Genomic DNA, 21,440 nt, shown 5'->3' on the forward strand with positions numbered 1-21,440 from the left:
AGTCCATGGGGTCGCTAAGAGTCGGACACGACTGAGAGACTTCACTTTCACTTTTCACTTCCATGCATCGGAGAAGGAAATGGCAACCCACTCCAATGTTCTTGCCTGGAGAATCCCAGGGACAGGGGAGCCTCATGGGCTGCCGTCTATGGGGTCACACAGAGTCGGACATGACTGAAGCGACTTAGCAGCAGCAGCAGCAGCATTTTTAGGATTGGTAGATTTTTTCTTATGTACAATGCAAATCACAGTCATGATCAGCATCATGGTCCTTTGGGCCAAATAAAGATCAAAAGTTAATGCATAGCTCAATTTAAAAAACTGGGTAAGACCTATGACCTGAATTTCTATTGTCAAGCCTTCAACTCCAATATGGATTCTTCCTGGACTTGAATTTTTATTTACCTTATTTTTCAATGTTACAATATACTTTCAAAAAGCTAAGCTGCCTTAAATCCCCCTTTCTACACACTAACTATTCTCACACTAACTCTTCAACTAAGCCAACAGGAGAAAGCCAGTACTGAGAATTCTCTACAACATGGCACTCTGGACATCAGCCTATGAACAACAGCAACCCTCAGCTTCTGTTTCAACACAGGAGAAGGTAGGTACATTATAGTTCATTGACTTCCTCATACCTATAACATGCTCTTACCCATCCTTACATGTGAGACCACAGAGTCCTAGTAGACAATAAACAACTGATTGTGCAAAGCAGCACTGCACAGGCAGAGTCCCTTCCCAACATCTACAGAGGTGGCACTAAACTGACCAGCTGAGATGAAGAGGTATCTCACTTGATCTCCGCCACCCAAGCAAGATCATGCAGATAATCAATCCCCTGGGTGACGGAAAAGCACATATCAGAGTGAAATAAAAGTGTAGGATGTGTGGCCTTCAGGTCTGCAGCTTGAATAAGAAGGAACAGATGGAGGCTGTTCTCAAAGCTGACAGTCAAAGGTATCTCTGGCCCCTGTGTAGTCCTCCTTTGCTCACTGGGCTCCACTCGCTTCAGCCACCAAGGCTGTTCCTTTACTCAAAAATGTCAGAAATCCACCGTCCCAGAATGGGGTCCATCTGCGAATGCCTTTTCTTCCTTTCTCCAAGAGTGATCTGTTTGTATGTCCTAAGAGAGGTCTTTCCTATCTGCTCCCTGTGGGTTTCCTTTATGGTACTTACTATGACTAGCAATTTATTTTTAGTTGTTCTTAACTGTGTGTCTGTGGTGCGGGTCTCCCCAGTTAGAATATACGCTCCATAAGGGTAAGGAGGAGCCCATTTTGTTCCACATTTAAAACTGTGTTCAAACTACAAAGGTTCTAGTAAAAAAGATGATAATAATACTTCATGAATAAACCAATGCACTATTCCACCAGCTAGAAGCATCCTCTGCCATTTCAAAATGGTCCCGTATTCAAAACTTAAAGACATTGATGGGATCAGCAGAACTGACAAGAGCAATAACAGGAATAATCTTGACAGATTGAAGAGCCACCTGGCTACACACCCGCCACAGATTTTCTCTAATCTTTACAACCATAACCAGGTGGGGATCATGGTCCTCACAACTGAGAAAACAGCAATGCAAGAGGGTCAGGAGACTTGCTCAAGGCTACACAGCTGGGGTTATGGGGATCAGAGCTGGATCTTGAAATGTGGCCTGACTCCAAAACCCATGCCCTCACACCAGGCCACACAGGCACTAGTAGTTAACGTCATCTCTAAGATGCATCAAAGTGCCTAGAACAGCCCAGAGGTGAAGAGGGCTGTGGAGGCTGTGGTGAGCGAGAATCAACCCTGAGCTCAGGGAGCTGAACACACTCAGAAGAGCCAGGGTCTGCCAGCTGGAGCTAACTACAGGCACACAGACCCACAAAGCCATCTCTGATGTTGAAAACTACCAAGAAAAAGAAAGAAAATGAGAAAAAATAAGGGGGAAAGGAGACCAGGAACTCAAGTTTGGGTGTTTATGACAATTATCTCTTTCTTACAGGAGTGAAATTCCAGTAATCACTACCATTCATTAAGGAGCGATCATGTGTCAGGTTCTGTAGGTCTGACATTTCACCGTGAAATCATTTATGACTTAAGAATATAGGAGAATGAGTTTCTGAGAACTGATTTCTCCCATGCAGGGACACACGGCTGGAGAGACTACCAGGATATACTCACGGTTTCTTGATCGGAAGCATCTGCTTTAATGCACAAGGCTGCCTCATCCAGCCTGTGTGCCTGCTTCTCTGTACATTGGCTGAGATGAGGAAATACCTCCAAATTCAACCAAGAGGAAGGAGAAGGCAAAATTATAGAAAAATCAACTTCAGAGGCGAAGATGACTTTTTTAAAGGAATAGTAACACAAAAACCCTAAAATAAAGAACATCGTTTTCTTGTAACTGCAATATACTGACATCTTATTGGCATTGATTCAGCAAATATTGGGCAATTTCTACTGTATTAACAGCTGATCTTTAATACTCATGTGACTAAGCTGGACTGAATAGTATGGCAAATAACGGTCTTTTAAGTAAAGAACAGGGAGCACCAAACACCACTTGCTAACTCAACATTAGGTGTTCTGCTGCTCATAAGTAATGGCATCAGGAGATAATGATTTCCTTTTGGTAATTGCTGTGCATCTGCATAATCACACTGCGATCTGCTGTAATGATATGCTGGGAACAGTCATGCACATTACTAGATTGCCTGATAATTTATAATATATTCAGAGACCAATGGGGCGTCCTGTTTGGGCAGATATGACAACCTTTTATGTAACAGTCAATGAAAAGAGGCATTTAATAAAATGCCAAAAATTTTTAAGCCATTATGCATTTTATAATAAACATTTATTTGAACGTGTCTATGCCTAGCAGAGGCATTACTTTGCCAACAAAGGTCTGTCTAGTCAAGCCTATGGTTTTCCCAGTGGTCATGTATGGATTTGAGAGTTCGACTGTGAAGAAAACTGAGCACCGAAGAATTGATTGTTTTGAACTGTGGTGTTGGAGAAGACTCTTGAGAGTCCCTTGGACTGCAAGGAGATCCAACCAGTCCATTCTAAAGGAGATCAGCCCTGGGATTTCTTTGGAAGGAATGATGCTGAAGCTGAAACTCCAGTACTTTGGCCACCTCATGCAAAGAGTTGACTCACTGGAAAAGACTCTGATGCTGGGAGGGATTCGGGGTAGGAGGAGAAGAGGACGGAAGAGGATGAGATGGCTGCATGGCATCACTGACTCGATGGACGTGAGTCTGAGTGAACTCCGGAAGTTGGTGGTGGACAGGGAGGCCTGGTGTTCTGCGATTCATGGGGTTGCAAAGAGTCGGACACGACTGAGTGACTGAACTGAACTGATGCCTCCAAAATGGTGAAGTTACTACAATATTTATCACAGATTAATACTGTCACTCATGTAACAATTTCATAAATATTTAAGATGTAGATGGTAGTATTCCAGAAATATTAATAAAATTAAAGTTGATAAGTTATAACAGGTCTTGACCATTCAACCAGGATGCTGGGAAAGATTGAAAGCAGGAGGAGAAGAGGACAACAGGGGATGAGATGGTTGGATGACATCACTGACTCCATGGACATGAGTTTGAGTAAGTTCTGGGAGGTGGTGATTGACAGGGAGGCCTGGCGTGCTGCAGTCCATGGGGTCGCAAAGAGTTGGACACGACTGAGCAACTGAACTGAACTGACCATTCAACACTACCCCTCTTCTTTAAACCCTTTTATCCCATAGCTTCCCTAGAACAATATTCCTCCCTCTCAATTGCTGATTTTGTCCCTTTTGCTGGCAGCTCTTCCTCTCCCACTAATTGTGGAAGGTCCTCCAAGTTTCTGCTAAGTCTTTCTCCTCTCTCATTCTACATTCACTCCCAAAGAACACCAGCAACATGACTTATTCATCATCTATGTGCCTATGACCCCCAAATTACTATCTCCAAACTCCACCTTTCCTTATGAATCCCAAATCTGTAAGGCAAATGTCCACTTGATCTTTCCTCTTGGGAAGTGCCACATGTATAACACTTCTATTCCTTTGCCTTTTCCTCATCTTCCCCTAACCTTGGTGTCCCGAACTAGTATTTTCTGTCTCAAATGATGTCATCATCCAATGGACGGACCAAGTAAAGTCCTGGATGTAATTTTTGACCCTCCTCCTTTCACTCACCTCCATAGCTAGTTTATCCCTATTACTGACTTATATAGTGCCATCTATTTCACTTTGCAGGTATCTCTGAAGCCCATTCTCATCACTCCTATACTTTCAAAACTCTACTCCAGGCTATGGTCACCCATCCTAGAGTCTATCACCACCACAGTTCCCTAAACAATCCACATATGTCTGCAATGGCCTCCCTAAAATCTTTCAACATGGTGGCCACAATGATCTTATCAAAATGAAAAACTGATCATATAACCTCTCTCTCTTATCAGAATCCTTAGGTAACCTTCCTATCACTCTTAGGAAAGAGCCCACAGCCCTAGATAGGGCCTACATGGTCTTGTTACTAGGTCTGGTTTCCCCCCATCTCACGTCATGCTCCACCAATTCTCAGGGCCTCACCCCATCACCATCTGTTAGGCCTGCAGAAATCATGTTCCATCCTATCGAGGAGCTTTTTATAGTAAACTGTCCTGCCTTCCTAGAAAACGCTTCCCATCTTCTCATAGTATATTCAATACTTAATTTTGAGTCAATAGTTGTGTCAGCTCAAGAGTTATTTCCTCAGAAAAGTCCTCCCTAACTATGCCAAATCCCCTAGTTGGGCTCTCTTATGCAGGGTCTGTCACAGTTTTAATTTCACATTTGCCTGTGTCATTATTCAATTATGTTCTGTCTTCTACCCTAGACTAAAAGTTCCAGGACAACCCAAATGTCTGCTTTTGTTCACGACTGTAACCCTAGGACTTAACACTAGTCCTAGTACACAAGAGATTCTCAGTAAATATCTTTGAATCAATGAATTAAAAGTCTCAAATTCAGGGTTATTACTACTGAAAACAAAAACTAAGATGATCTTTAGCATATTGGTGTCTAAAGAGATGTATGAAGAGAGATTGTACTGAGACCAGTCGACAACAGGTCAAAAGGAAAAGTAAAATTGAACAGTACAACTTCAAGATTCCTCTAAAACAGACTCTGAAAAAAGACATGGACATAAACTTACACGAGTTGCGTGCTTACCCACTGTCAGTGAACAGGAACTCCAAATGGGTCATAAAAACCTCCCAACGGGAGACACTGTAGCGCTGGGCCAGAGAGAGAGCGATGCTGTAGACGTTTTCCTCCAGTGTCCTTCACAAATGTGCATCAACCACAGGGAAGGGAAAGAAGAGAAACACATGGCCTTAATCAGCAGAGAAAGCGTTCATTAGGACTGCTCTCCAGCTAAAGCGGGTGCAGCCAGCGCAGTCCCTCATAAGACATGTCACAGTAATTCAGGAAAAGTACACCCAAGGGATTTTTAATGCTCCTTCTTCACTATGGTGCGTTGCAATTGACCAAGGAATCGTCCAGATCAATGTACCTCAAACGAGGGTGATTCAGCCCCACTCAGGGAACATTTGACAATTTTGTCTGGAGACATTTTTGATTGTCATGGTGGGCAAGGAAAAGGAGAAAGCAGCTGGCATCTAGTGGGCAGAGGTCAGGGAGGCTGCTGACCAACCTATAATGTACAGAACAGCCTTCCTGCAACAAAGAATGACCCAGTCCAAAACGTACGAGATAAAAAAATTATGGTCTAGATACCAGAGCCTACAGTGAAAAAGGAATACAAAGAAATGGATCCCTGCCTCACAGGTAAATCTCTGAGAAAAACACAGTTAGTCACTCAATAAATTCTCATTTTCTACACTGGGCCAGCTATTATGCTAGCTGCTTAAGATATAAAAGCAGCAAGATGTTTCTTGAGGAACTCACAGCCTAGTGGGGGAATGTTAAAAGACTACAAAATACTGTGAGGATACAGATGAGAGAGTGAACGGGGATTAACTAAGCAGAGGTGGTAAAGAGGGAGAAGAGACAAATGGGCTTTTGATAGACAGGGTGTCACAACCATGAATGTGCAGGGTCCTCAGGTCTACTGAAGGACCTATACCTTATCCTACAGGCAATGGAGACGCAACGGAAAGTTCAAACCAGGGAATCGTGTCATCAGATTTGAGAAGCTCTAGGTATGTAAACAATTCTGGTCCAGAGCACCCACATAAAGGCCATATTGGAGAGACTGTCATAAGACCTCAACTTTCCTGAAGCAAAGGAAACATAAGGATGGAATTCACTGGAAGGATGGCTGCCTATCAGCAGACGAATGGATAAGAAAGCTGTGGTACATATACACAATGGAATATTACCCAGCCATTAAAAAGAATACATGTGAATCAGTTCTAATGAAGTGGATGAAACTGGAGCCTATTATACAGAGTGAAGTAAGCCAGAAAGAAAAACATCAAACAGTATACTAACGCATATATATGGAATTTAGAAAGATAGTAACAATAACCCTATATGTGAGACAGCAAAAGAGACACAGATGTATAGAACAGTCTTTTGGACTCTGTGGGAGAGGGCAAGGGTGGGATGATTTTGGAGAATGGCACTGAAACATGTATATTATCATATATGAAACGAATCGCCAGTCCAGGTTCAATGCATGGGACAGGGTGCTCAGGGCTGGTGCGCTGGGATGACCCAGAGGGATGGGATGGGGAGGGAGGTGGGGGCGGGGGTTCAGGATGGGGAACACATGTACACCTGTGGCTGATTTGTGTCAATGTATGGCAAAACCACTACACTATTGTAAAGTAATTAGCCTCCAATTAAAATGAATAAATTTTCAAAAAAAGGAAGGATGGTGGACAAAAACCACAGAAACGGGAATGAAATACCTATTACCACCAAGTAATACTGCTAAGACTACACTTAGGCTCACTAAGGATACTGATGTTTGTAAGTTGGATCATCCAGGAGCTGGCAAATGATTTCCGTTCAAAGCCAAACAGTAAATCTTTCAGGCTTTACCACCATATGGTCTCAGAAGCATATTCTTCTATTGCTTTTTACTTCTGCTTTTCCACGAACCTTTAAAAATGTAAGCCATTTTTAAAAATGTAAAGCCATTCTATGCTCATAGACTACAGAAAAGAGACCAAGGACTGAATTAAGTCTATCTATACCTGGATTATTAGGTAACTGTCATTAAAAATTATTTCTTAAAGGATTTATTGAGTACTGACATCCGCAGGATAAAACAAGAGTTTGTGGAGAATGGGGACCATTAGCAGTTCACTCTTCCTATTATGAGTCTGGCACAGCATCTGACACCAGGTATGTACTAAGTATTCGCATCTTTATTATCTGATAAAAGTGGGAAGAAAACAAACTATATTCTGTTTTCCTCAAAGTCACCCTAGCCACTGAGACAGTAATAACTCATACAGACAAAAAAGGACAACTATAATGTATGCACAGAAAACAACGGCCATTAAAACGGACAGACAATTAGTAAGAAAATAAAGAATGGCCACGTTTGAAGGTGGAGCTGCAAAACAGAAGGAAGCAGGTTCTTCAAGGATTCTTTGTGTGAGATGCTAAAATGCTGTCTCCAAATCAGAAGTGCTAACTCAGAAAGCTCATAGATACTTTTAGATATTTTGAATGAGTCATCTAAAGACTGCTGTGTATATTTATAAACAACAGATTGTGGAGAAGATTCTATTATATATTTATCAAAAGCATATATTTTTCCTCCAGGATATGCTTCAAATAGCACACGCTAGCTGGATGCTTAAAAAAAAGACGAGACAAAGCCCTAGCAAAATGTAATTGATGATGTAAGGCATGCCTTGTCTTGTCAACTTGTATCTGCATAATAACCCTCTTCTAAGAAACCATAAACATTCTCACTCAGGATTACCAAATGCCCACTGGACTTGGCAATAGGAAGCCCAGGCTCAACTCCTGGCTCTGCGACCTTGAACAATGCTTTAATGCTCTGTGCTTCTCACATTCCTCTTCCAAAAGTAAGGAGACTGGATTAAATTCTCTCTTCAGTCACTTTCAAATTGGACATTAAACGAACCTAAGAAATTATGAACCTCCAGGAGAACAGAGGGGAAGAGAAAAAAAAAAAATTGTACATTTCTCTTAACTGAATTCTCCCATAGGCTGTCCCTATTATCTTTCTTTGATCTCCATTTTCCCTGCCTCCCTCTAAAAAGAATTTGAGTGTCTTCTCATAGGAAAAAAGCCCAGGATGATATAAAGTACTATTAGAGTACCAAAGTTATTTTGCTGCTTTAAGATTTAAGAATAATGATGAAAAATAGCAAAGACCACTGCAATAATCAAGACCATCTTTGCTATTTTAAGTGCATGCAAGTCAGTCATGTCTGACTCTTTGTGACCCCATAGACTGTAGCCCATCAGGCTCCTCTGTCCATGTGATTCTCCAGGCAAGAATACTAGAGCGGGTTGCAATGCTCTCCTCCAGGGAATCTTCCTGACCCAGGGATTGAACCCGCATCTCCTACGGATCCTGCATTGCAAGCAGATTCTTTACCGCTGATTTTAAGGTACTTATCAGGAGAGATTGATCATTGTAAAATGTAGGCACAATCTAACGTTGTTTCAAAGGCTAGAAACCTAGACTGAACTGCATGTCAATGCTTCTGGGAAAATTCAATCAGGCAGTGTGGGGAGGGTGCCTGGTGCTGAAGACGTGATGCCTTTGGTAGGTAGCAGGAAATCACAGCTGTGATCCTTACCATCTATGGAAACTTGGACCAATTACTTAATATTAATAAGCCTTAAGTTCTTTGGAAAAGGAAATGGCAACCCACTCCAGTATTCTTGCCTGGAGAATCCCATGGACAGAGGAGCCTGGTGGGCTACAGTCCATGGGGTTGCACAGAGTCACACACAACTGAGTGACAAACACTTTTAAGTTCTTCAGCTATGACATGGGGATAACAACATTTTATATCAGAGGGTTACCTTTAAGGATTAAAAGATGTTTTCAAAAGAAAGTTTATAGAGCATCTAACACCATTCTAGGCCCATAAGAAGCACTCCACGAATCATGGTGTTAAAAACAAAACATACCTCTAACTTAATAACCATTGTGAGTGAGCCCATTTTATAAAAATATCTTGTTTAACTTCCCCAACAGCTGACACCTAATTCTCATTTGATCAGAACTCATTTGATCTAAAACAAAAAATGAGGACCAGTATTAAAACCAAGGGGAACTCCATACCTAGAAGAGAACATTCCCACAGGCCTTGAACTGTATTGCCATCTCACACAAGGGCTAACTTTTCTCTGGAAAGAGCTAAGGGACAAAGGAAAAAAAGGAAGCTGCTACAGGCCTCAAACAAGAGAAATTGCCAGCATGAAAGATCTGCTTTCTCTAGGAACCCAGGACAGGTGAAGGTGCCCTGGACCCACAACACGTGGTTCCTCCTCTTGGATTAAGTCGACTGTACCTATTTTTAACACAGTGAGGAAATTAAACAGCCATGTAGTAGAAAAGTGAGATTCCAACCAGGAATCAAAGGGAGTCTTGTTTTAAAATTTCTAAAGTAAGCTTCATGGGCTTCCCAGGTGGCATTCATAGTAAAGAACCTGTCTGCCAATGCAGGAGATGTAAGAGACCTGGGTTCAATCACTGGGTTAGGAAGATCCCTGGAGGAGGCAAGGCAATCCACTCCAGTATTTCTGCCAGGAGAATCCCATGGACAGAGGAGCCTGGCAGGTTACAGTCCATGGGTTTTCAAGAATAGGACACAACTTAAGTGGCTTAGCCCGCAGACGGTAAGCTTCATACTTTTAACCCCTGATCATACTGCATCACCTCTAACATAGTACTGGGATCAGGATACCAAAATCATAGGGACATTTTCTTATAATTATCATCCTTACTATTTTAAATGTGCAAGCCTGAAATACAGTCTGCATCTACTGATCATTCAGAAGGCAGCTATCCTCACCATGATCCCACCAACAATCCATTTGTGAAGACTCCCACGTCCCTCACAGGATCGGAAGAAGAAGGGGAAACCCTGCTTACAGTAACCACGAATGGACATCTTCAAGGGACTGTGATTCATAGTCCTGATAACTCAGCTTGTTCTTGTGTGTTTTATCCCATCCCTTTAGGAGACAAAAGTATCTCTTACTCGGCCAGGCCAAGGATGGTTTCCCGTTTGTACTGGTCGTCGGCTGTGAACCGCTGCACGTCCACACCCTTCCGCAGGCCCTGGAGGATCTGAGCCTGAGTGAAGTCCAGCAGGCGTTCATTGTAGTAGTGCAACTGCTTGGTCAGTGCAGCGAGGTCCTCGGGCCAGGCCTCGTGTCCATACAGAGTCACATGCCTGCTGACCATCTTGATCAGTTCTTTGGGATCAGCCTGTGAATAACAAAGAGTAATTACAAAAAAAAAAAAAATGTAACAATGGGAAGAAGGTCTGTCTGGCCCTTCACACGGCCGCTATCTAATCAAGGTTTACAACCACCCTGGGGAGTCTGTTGCAGAGGTGGTCCATTTTGCAGACCATAAGAACAGGACACATAAACTGAGTCTAGGAGTGAATTTCTGGACATCTGCTCTGTTCTTCCACCTTAAAAAACCTCCATCCAAAAAAAAAAAAAAATTCTCCATCCACTTAAAAAATATGTATGCTTGTTTTTTCAACTACCATTAGATCCTTGAGCCTATTCCAGATCTCTTCCCTAATTATCTGATCATTTATAATAATTCACCCTGGAAGCAATTTTTGTCATCATTGCCCCTGGATAAATATGCTTTGGACCATCTAAGTATTCTCAATTACAAAGCAGTAGTTCAATAATCCCATTAGAAATGCCTAGACAGTTAAGTAAAGAGTATTTTCTCCAGAGATAAGTAAGGGGAAAAAACCCATCCTTGTTCCTACAATCATCATTTTTTTCTAGTTTCATAAGAAAGTATGCAACCAATTTTTACTTTGCTCAATTTAGGGCTCAATGGGATACTATCCTGTAATTCTTTGACTCATTTGAAAAAACCCTGATGCTGGGAAAGATTGAAAGTGGGAGGAGAAGGGGATGACAGAGGATGAGATGGTTGGATGGCATCACCAACTCAATAGAATGAGTTTGAGTAAACTCTAGGAGTTGGTGATGGACAAGGAGGCCTGGCATGCTGCAGTGCATGGGGTCACAAAGTCGGACACGACTGAGCAACTAAACTGATACTGATGTTACAAAACAATTATTCAAATAGAACAAAGCCCAGAATTGATTGGCTGACAGGAAAGGCAGTTATTTTATTTATTTATATTAAATAAATATAATACAACCACATTTATTTAAAGTTGGTTTGGGTGTCAATGAAGCCATAGCAGCTCCACCATGATTCCAGAGTTACCTAACATGTGAACAATATTAACTCAATCCCTCCCAGCTTCTGGGAAAACATGGTACATATTTTAATATAAGCAAATTGGAAAAAAAAAAAAAAACACTCCCAAAGCTTCCTGTGGTTCTCAAAAACACATCTAATTATAATAAGCTGTCAGCATTTCTCATGCGTAAGTCATCATTCTGAACTGCACAGATTTATCAGTGTTGGGTCTATATTGCCAAACCTAATCTGACATTCTCTCTCTTGATCCTATTAAGGTACAGTCTGGGAGTAATGTGGAGAAGGCAATGGCAACCCACTCCAGTACTCTTGCCTGGAAAGTCCCATGGATGGAGGAGCCTGGTAGGCTGCAGTCCATGGGGTCACAAAGAGTCGGACACAACTTAGTGACTTCACTTTCACTTTTCACTTTCATGCATTGGAGAAGGAAATGGCAACCCACTCCAGTGTTCTTGCCTGGAGAGTCCCAGGGACAGAGGAGCCTGGTAGGCTGCCGTCTATGGGACTGCACAGAGTCGAACACGACTGAAGCAACTTTAGCAGCTGGGAGTAATGATAAAAACCAATTAAAGAAATTTTCTTGGATTCCAACAGGCAGATTTAAGAAAAGGTCAACCTTACTAAATGCTTCCCCTATCTCATTCATATACCGAGTCCTATCCTCAAAAACTGCAGATATCTGTCTCAAGTCAAAAGACCCGGCTTTGAAAACCAGTGCTCCTAATAAGTGGCTGCAAGATCATATGTCATTCACTCAACAAATCCTTTTTGCGCACCTATTATGTGCCAGGTGAAGTCCTAAGAAGACGTGACCCTTTCCTCCAGGAATGTAGTCTATAAGGAAAGACAACCAAGCAAACAACAATAAATGGTTTGATACCACTAAGCACAGGGTGCTATGGGAATGAATACAGAGGGGTTGGCTTCAGGCACGTGTCAAGCAGGGCTTCATGAAAGAGTTAATTTCTAGTCTAACTATTCAAGTGTTAAGTAGTAAAAAGGCTATCAAGAAACAGGGGTTCCCCTCGTGGCTCACTGGTAAAGAATCCACCTGCCAATTCAGGAGACATGGGTTCAATCCCTGCTCCAGGAAGATCCCACATGCTTTGCAGCAACTAAGCCCAGGGGCCACAACTACTGAACCTGTGCTCCAGAGCCCGGGAGCGACAACTGCTGAAGCCCACACACCCTAGAGTCCGTGCTCTGCAACAAGAGAAGCCACCACGATGAGAATCCCTCTCACCCCAACTAGTCTCCACTTGCCGCAGTTAGAAAAACACCTGTGCAGCAAGGAAGACCCAGCATGGCTATAAATAAATAGAATTATTATATATTAAAAATAACAGGGAAACAAATTCCAGTAAAGGCGAGAATATGTGCTAAGCCTAGATGGCTAAGCCCTGATGGGAAGATGGAGTGAACAAAGCTGATCCTACTGCATTTAGAAGTGATCTGGGAATAAGCTGTGTAAGGCTGGTATATCTGGCAACGGATTTAGGCAAATCGGATCCCATTCCTAGGCTCTTAGTGCCTCTTCATCTGTTATTTAACCCGGCTCCCTTCTGCTTACAGACTGAAGCTCATGAGGCCCCTCCCTGAACCGCCCCCCAGAGGCACAGCCCCCTCTGAAGCTGTCTGGCATATGGATGTGGCCAGGGAGCCAGTAGCCCATCTCCACCTGCTCTGCATCTGGGTGTGCCCTGTTGTTGCCTGCTCATCTCACACCTCACCCAGTAAGCACTTTCCTGCCTAGAAAGAGAAAGAGCAGGAGCAAATATCCAGCAACTGGGGTCTCAGGGCAGCAGGACAGCTCTTCTGTTAGGTGTTCTTTCAGGGAGCTCTTTGTACTGGTTTTGCACTCCACTAGCAAACTCACGTTGATCAAAACAGTGAAGAAGGCTTTTTTCCATGTATACTCTGACCATCTGATTTCAGACTCAAGTCCTCCAGCCTAAAATTGCCCAATGTACTCTGAAGGTGGAGCGACAACCAGGCAGCCCATCTCTGTGTATGACTCCATGCCCTGCTCTACCAGGCTGTTGGTTCCTACTCCCTACTCATGGAATTGACCACCTTTACTCTCCCAAGCGCTTCTTACGGTTATTGTACCACACTCATTTTCTCACTCTTTGTTTTCTGGCATCTCACGGATTTGGTACCTGTATTGGGAGAGTACACCAAATATCTGATCTCATTTCTATTCTCTTTCTAACACCATTTATGAAACAAATTTCCCAAACCAGGTTAGAGAGTTCAGCTCCAAGAGTACTAAATAGCACACAGCAATAATGTACATAGTTGCTACTATTAACATTACACTGGCTTTTCTTTATCTTACAGAGAGTTTCAAGTCTCCACACACAACCTTCATTTTTATATGTGGCAAAAAAACACCTATTCTTTTTTTTCCAATGAGGAAAATGGCATGACAGGGTGTAATAAGCATGGATACACATAAGTTACTAGCTGGATGTCCTTGTGCAAGCTACTTAACAACTACAAACTTAATAGTCTTATCTATAAAATGGCAATATACTATAGCTTGCATGGTTGCACAAAGCCTAAGAAACTATACATACACACACACACACACACACACACATAAAATACACAAACCAAACCAAGACCTGGTCCATAGGAGGGGCTCCAAAAATGAAAGCAATTATGGAATGTACTCAAAGGTATTCCCAGGTAGCACAGTGGTAAAGAAGCTGCCTGCCAATGCAGGAGACTCAAAAGATACAGGTTTGATCCCTGGATCGGGAAGAGACCCTGGAGAGGGAAATGGCAACCCACTATAGTATTCTTGCCTGGAGAATCCCATGGACAGAGGAGCCTGGCAGGCTGCAGAACATGGGGCTGCAAAGAGTAGGACATGATTGAGTGACTATGCACGCAATTACTGATACATCTGTTACACTTTAATTGTACTTCTACTGCATACTTTACATTGCCTCTCTTTTAAGTATTAGTTTCTGGAGGGCAGAAACCATGTGTACTTAGCTGTGTCTTTCCCACAGCACATTAGAGTTATGGAGTAAAAGAGGGACACACCAAAGAGCAGCAGCAGCTTTTACATCAGTTGTACTAGTTTATATACCAGATCCTTTGCTTACTAGAGATGCAATTTGGGGCAAAAATTCAAACCAATCTTTTGGCCAGCCAATACTTTGTTCTTGACAGATGCTTCATAGAGAGTAGATGGATGAGCATGTTTTAAGTTCTAGCTTTCCATGCAAATTATTTTCTAATCATTATCACTAGTACTTTCTGTCCCTTCCTCCAGAAACTTTACCTGTCATGATTACTTCCAATGTGTTTTAAATTCTGGTAACAATTCTTCCTCTGGGCTCATCACAATTTCTCTCAATATATTCCAAAAGCATCCTCTACTCAGCCCAACACTTCATTTCACACATTCATTCATTCACTTCACAAGTGCACAGCATTAAAGTTTCTAAAGCACTTTCACATGATTTTGATCTGACCTTCATACCAACCCAGTGATGGGTACAGGAGACTGCTGGTAACTGCTTTATAGATGCCAATCTCCAATTAGGGATCCTGAGCTGGAGTCTCACAGCAAGGAAGAGACTCAAGCCTCCTGGTCTCTTGTCTCATGGGCTCTCCACTGTACCAGGCCCTGCTCCTTACCCTGCCAGCAGAGCTCCCTGAATGTCCTACATCCAGCTTCACACATAAAGTCACTAATTTTTGAGCAGAGTATATTCAAACCTCTCTCCCTCTTTTTCCACCTAAGTTCAATGATATGATCCATGAGTACAAAAGTTTTTAGCCTCTAAGAAACTTTTGAAGGACTTTACCGGTAGCTTTGAAATCTCCCATATTCAGTATTGAAATGATACTACAAAAACTGAAAACATAAAAAGGCACAAAAAATTTAAGAAGTATAGAGAATAAATTATTCTAATTTCCCCCCCAAATCTGGCAATGCAGTTTCTTTAAGGTGTAGGAAAAAAAATATGCTTTCTTTAGAGACTATGGCCAGATCCCTGTAAAAAAAAAAAAAAAAAATTTAATATACATAAATATTTATGAGACTAGAATTTTGAGTAACTTCATCTAGTACTACTAACTAGTAGAGGTAATAAATCCATTCAGGCTTAATAGTCTCCATTTCTTGGTAATATTGTTTGGAAACTTTTAAACAGGTGGTATGTTTTCCCTCTAGGGTTGTTATTTGCTTGAGATAATTTTCTACTTAGTATTTTCAATTAGTAGCTTAAAAAAATACATCTTAGAAATAGTCTACCATAAACTTTTGAATTTCATCCCCTGCCAGGTTTGATTCTCTAGCATATAAAACTAAAAGACACATTTCCATTTTCAAATGATCTTATCTTCTTAAACTTTTTTTTTTAAGCTAGATAAATCACACTTCAAGATGCATATATGGGAAGAGGGATAAATTAGGAGTTTGAGATTAGCAGATACACAGTATTCTGTATAAAATAAACAATGAGGTCACACTGTATAGCACAGGGAACTATATTTAATATCTTGTAATAACCTACAATGGAAAAGAATATATGCATCTGTGCACTTGCATGCTTATATGTATAACTGAATCATTTTGTTTGTATACCATAAATTAACACTTTGTAAATTTCAATACTTCAATTTGTAAAAAAAATTACAATACTTCAATTTGTAAAAAAGATGCAGTCACAATAATTACAAAGGTAAGACACAAATAAACAAGGTACAGAAATGTGTATAGCTTACTCATATCTGTATTAAAAAGTTGTTATATAAATATGTACATCCGTAACTATTTCTGGAGGGATACAAAAAGGAAACTGACCTTTTGTTTTATCCTATTTTCATCATCTGTTTTTTGCCATGTGTGCATTGTTTTTTCAACATAAAAAGTTGATTAGGACAAATACTAGAAGACGAAATTCTCTGCCAATCATCATTACAGATCTCTAAAAAGAAACATGAGGGACTTCCCCACTGGTCAGGTGGCTAAGACTCCACACTCCCAGGGCAGGGGGCCTGGGTTAGATCCCTGGTTGGGGAACTAGATTCCATATGCTGCAACTAAGATCTGGTGCAGCTAGCTACATCAATACATCAATCAGTCAATCAGTAAATCAATAAATATTAAAAAGAAAAAAGGTCCGCTAGGCTGCTCCAATGATCACCCAGGTTTGCTGCCGGGTCCTGGAGTCTGTGTGGCTGACGCAAGATGTGCTTCACACCAAGATGCACAGGCTTCTTACCAGAAATGACACCACAAATTATATCAATACTTTCATTCAAACCTAGCAATCTACCTAAGTTATCATTCCTGCAGCTCAGAACTGCAGGGAGTGGAAAGAGAAAATGTGAAAAGACTGTGAAAATAGAAACAAGCTGAACTGACAATTGAGTGGAAGCAAAGCTTCGTGGAGAGTTATTATGTGTGGGCAACAAATTGAAACCACTTGGATCTCCGTTTCCAAGATGATTCATCAGGAGTTTGCCATGTCTCATTCAAACTCAGCAGTGTGGTTTTCTGCAGGGAGAGATTCTGAAAAGACTCAAATAATGAGCCATTAGGTAGTCAATGGACAATGCAAACATACTTAAAACATCCAGCTAACAGGCCCGTCCATGAAAAGTCAGGACTCCCAAAATGTAATACTGATGGCTGCTCAATGAAATGATTCCTCAAATTAGTCACATGCCAACAGTCACTGAGTAACTAGAGGTGGGTGATATCCTGGGGACTCAGAATAGACGGGGATTCCTGCCCTCAACAGCATCATATGTGGAAAGAGGACAAGGTGCACCGGCTACCACAGCCTACAGGATCCGCTCTAGGGGAAGTCTGGAAGAGAGCCATGAGAGACGGAAAGCAACTTGTGGTTCAGCTGGTAAAGAATCTGCCCGCAATGCGGGAGACCTGGGTTCGTTCCCTCGGTTGGGAAGATTCCTTGGAGAAGGGAAAGGCTACCCACTCCAGTATTCTGGCCTGGAGCATTCCATGGATGGAGGAGCCTGGTAGGCTACGGTTCATGGGGTCACAAAGAGTCGGAGACGACTGAGCGACTTTAACTTTACTTTTCAACTTTAAAAAAAAAAAGATGTATTTACAATAATTAGAAAGGTAAGACAGAAAAAATTTAAAAAAAAATCATTTCAGGCAGCAGAGAAAGTTTCACACAGGAAGCTTTTTTAAGCTCAGACTTATCTGCTGCTAGTGGGAAGAAGTAAGAGGTATTTCAGGCAGGAGAATTACATCTGCACAGACACCAAGGTGTGAGAAAGGATGTCAAATTCAGAGAAATATACAGTCTGAACAGTCAGAGCATAAACTTCAAATGAGCCAGTGTCAGGATCATGACTGGTGGGGTGAGGAAGAGCCACCAGTGTCAAACACGGAAGTAGAGATTTCAGCCAGCAGCCACTGCAAAGTGGGTAGAAACACCATGCTGGAGTGCAAGCCAGAGATTACTCGGGTCGAAAACACAGGGACACGCTGCTTCTGAAAGAAAGCTGGAGTGGCCGCATGACCAGGCAATGGGCAGGTAAAGACTGGAATCAGGAACTCCAGTGACTGAGGTCACTTTCTACTGGAGCGACCCTGAGCAAGTAACCCAGCCTTACCTTCTGCACAGAGGTGGCCACTTCTGCAAAATGAGGCTGCTCAATGGATCAAACGGCAGAATGAATGTGAAAGGTACTAAGACAGCCTGTGCCTTCCCAAGGTGAGTCTCATCCTTCTACTGTTCCCAGACAGCTCCCCTAAACAAGCCCCACATACACCACTGCTGTGACCCCTCCTGACACCTTCCTGGTCTAGAGGAGACCCGATCGGGTCACAGTGAAGTCTGGTCACCAACTCCACTGCTATCCTTTCCCTCTGGAGTCAGGCAACACTTCTCTGCCTTGCATTTTATAAAGTAGTATTTCGATGCTTTCTTAAATACTTGTGAAAAAACACCAGGGTACATAGGATGGCACAGGGACATATCAACTTCTCTGTTACAGGTTCCATCCCTCCATCCAGAATGCTCTCCTCCCCTCAGTCTTCCTGGTGCCATGCTCATCCTTTTCTTTAGTCAAAGGTCACCCTCGTAACGAAGGCCTTTCCTGAGCCTGTTTTAAACTGTACTCCACTGCTTAACTTTCTTCTTTGCTTTTTGTTTGCAAAGCTCTTACGATAATCAAACAAAGAATATATTTACTTTTTTTGTTGTTGATGGTGCCCCTCCCCGAACAGAATGTAAATCTGAAAAGGGGAAGGGTTTTTATACACACTATCCACTACTGTCTTCCCAGGATCTAGAATACTGCCTGGCACAAGCAGTCATCTGACAAATATTTTTGATAAACATACACACATTATCCAACTGCCTCCTATGTACTGAAGGATAACTCATTAATTTTCAGTATTCTACCCCAGGGAATATCTGTTTACTCCCATTGACATTCCAGGTCCTGCAATGAGGAAACAAAGGAATACAACACAGACACTGGCCTGAAAAAGCTCGTTATCTAGTGAGATGGAAATTGGTAAATTCAAAGTAACACAGGATAAAAGTCACGAGGTAAGGAGAGGGCAGTAGAGACACACAGAGGAGCTTCCAGCACAGCTTGGGAGCACGGCAGGATGGTGGCAGGTGGCAGGACCCAAGTACTAAGCAAAGGCATGCTGGCGAAACATTACAGGCAAAAGATTACAACGTGTTGAAGACAAGGAACAGAGAACACATGGGCTGTGTGAGAAATTTAAGCAGCTTGGTATGGCTGGAACAAAAGGAAAATGAAGGTGATGAAACAGACAGAGGCCAGACAACCTCGCTAGGGCCATGGGAAACCACTGAAGCACTGGCAGTGGAGGAGAGGAAGCCCAGACCTCCATTCTGGAAAGGCTGCTCTGCCAGACGCCTGGAAAAGGATGCAGAAGCAACAGAAAGGAAGAGATGATGCTTGTTCCATTAAGTAAGTACACTGTTCCAGAAATTAACCTGCCACACTTCCACCTATATATAATCACTTCTTTCCCTCAATGTATACCCTGGTAGGTCAACTCCTTATTTCAAACAAAAACATACCTGTGATATAAAAGCAAAACAAAGGAAAATTACTAGAGTATAGGGTAAAAAAAGTAGTACAAAACAGCAGCAGTAGCTATCAAAAAAAAAACAAATTCAAAATTTCCCAAAGAAAGTAATATATGAACTAGCCTTAAAAAGACAGTCCTTTCCTTGGCCCAAATTTCATCCTAATTTCTGAAAACAATACCCACTAATAACCATGATGCCCTTGGGAGAGTAACCTGTGTGGCAGAGAGTTCCCTCATTCCCCTTTCTCTTTTTAAATAAAAACTGATGAATGAAAGCCATAGATGATGTTGCCATGAACCAAATGTTTGCATATACTTACAGGCTCTTAGATATGTTTTGGATGGCCGAGGCATCCAAATTCTTTCTCTGCAGTCTGCTCTGGGTCAGGGGAGGAAGAATCCTGCCTCAATAGACACTGAACTTTGAATCTGTGCACAGAGTAGATTTGAAAGTCCAAGCTATTTGCTTATTTATTCTTAAAGCGGTAATTCTCTTAAAATATCCAGTATAAAAAGGAGATCATTTCTGAATGCTGATGCTTAAAGCTAGTGCATACAAGTAAACCTAGAGGCCTTCCATTTTCCAGCAGCACCTGAAACATTTTCAGGTCCAAAAAAGAAGGCAAAGGCCAAGCTTAGGTGCACTCACTCAGAAATTAACAATAAACTTAAATAAAAGGTGTCAAAAGCATGGGAGTTAAGTAGGCATAGTGTGTCTCAACATTTCATCTGCACAATTTCTACTCTCATACCTTTCTGGCTTAAAAATAAATAAGAGTGCAATGCTGTTCAAAGAACAACACTGCATACTGGCCTAAATTAGAGCCATCTTCCTCTGGAGAAGGTAGTTACAAAGCCAGTTCTCCATTTTCCCTCTATTACCTCAGCCTTTCCTAAGAATGCTGTAAAATAAAATAAATGTCAGAGAAGTTAGGGGTGAATCAACATTCACCTTCGGAGAAGGCGATGGCATCCCACTCCAGTACTCTTGCCTGGAAAATCCCATGGATGGAGGAGCCTGGTAGGCTGCAGTCCATGGGGTCGCTAACAGTCAGACATGACTGAGCGTCTTCACTTTCACTTTCATGCATTGGAGAAGGAAATGGCAACCCACTCCAGTGTTCTTGCCTGGAGAATCCCAGGGACAGGGGAGCCTGGTGGGCTGCCATCTATGGGGTCGCACAGAGTCAGACACAACTGAAGCGACTTAGCAGCAGCAGCGGCAACATTCACCTTACATACTAGAACTCCTGCCTCTTATTAATGCCTGGAAAAGCAACTCCATCTAACATAGCCACTGTGAATGCATTCTGAATGCAAGGCGCTTTTGTCCCTCCAAAGAGCTAAAAACGTGTTTTAACTACTTTAGAAAAGATTTACCGTTTCTCATTAATAAAGTGGAAACTGTGAGGACTTACCCTGTAAAGAGGATGGCATTTGTCCCTGAAACATGGAGCCAACTGGGCGTAGATCTGGAGGCTATAGTAATAGGCAGCCAACTGGAGAGAGAGAGCAGAGTGGGACTGCTTTTCAAAGCACTTGTTAGCATCTAACACCTACAAGGGAGCACAAGAGAAAGAGCTCAGCTGAAAGGAAATCAGCACAACCATCATAAACCATTACATTTCTAGTCTTTACTGTAGAATTTTGGTTCAAACTTTCTATCAAATCGACTCAAGCTCATCTTAACATGACTACATTAAAATTCAGACAGATTATCAAGGCAGATCCTATGCATGTGAAAGAAGATTTTAAAATCAAGATTTTAGCTATCACTGCAGACTTGACTCTTCAGATACTGACCACAGCCCTTCTATTATGCAGACGAACAACCAGAAGGAAAGGAAACATGCAATAAACAATTCACTGGTGAAAATCCCCAGTAGAGGCTTTCAGTTTATTCATTTTTTAAGTCCTTTTTTCTTGGTAAGGGCAAA

At 42.0% G+C, this 21,440-nt stretch overlaps 1 protein-coding gene across 1 annotated transcript in view; it reads right to left on the minus strand.

Annotated features, from left to right (window-relative positions):
• The window catches only part of NBAS (NBAS subunit of NRZ tethering complex), a 335,202-nt gene that overhangs the window by 99,424 nt on the left and 214,338 nt on the right, over window positions 1-21,440 (minus strand). Inside the window, exons 40-42 of the mRNA XM_068975288.1 lie at window positions 20,922-21,059; window positions 10,201-10,430; window positions 5,204-5,314 (exon numbers count right to left, since the gene is read on the minus strand). Of these exons, the coding sequence (XP_068831389.1) occupies window positions 5,204-5,314; window positions 10,201-10,430; window positions 20,922-21,059 (479 nt within the window). The remainder of the gene's footprint in view (window positions 1-5,203; window positions 5,315-10,200; window positions 10,431-20,921; window positions 21,060-21,440) is intronic.

The sequence above is a fragment of the Capricornis sumatraensis genome, chromosome 1, assembly GCF_032405125.1.
Source record: "Capricornis sumatraensis isolate serow.1 chromosome 1, serow.2, whole genome shotgun sequence".
NCBI classification, from domain to species: Eukaryota; Metazoa; Chordata; class Mammalia; order Artiodactyla; family Bovidae; genus Capricornis; species Capricornis sumatraensis.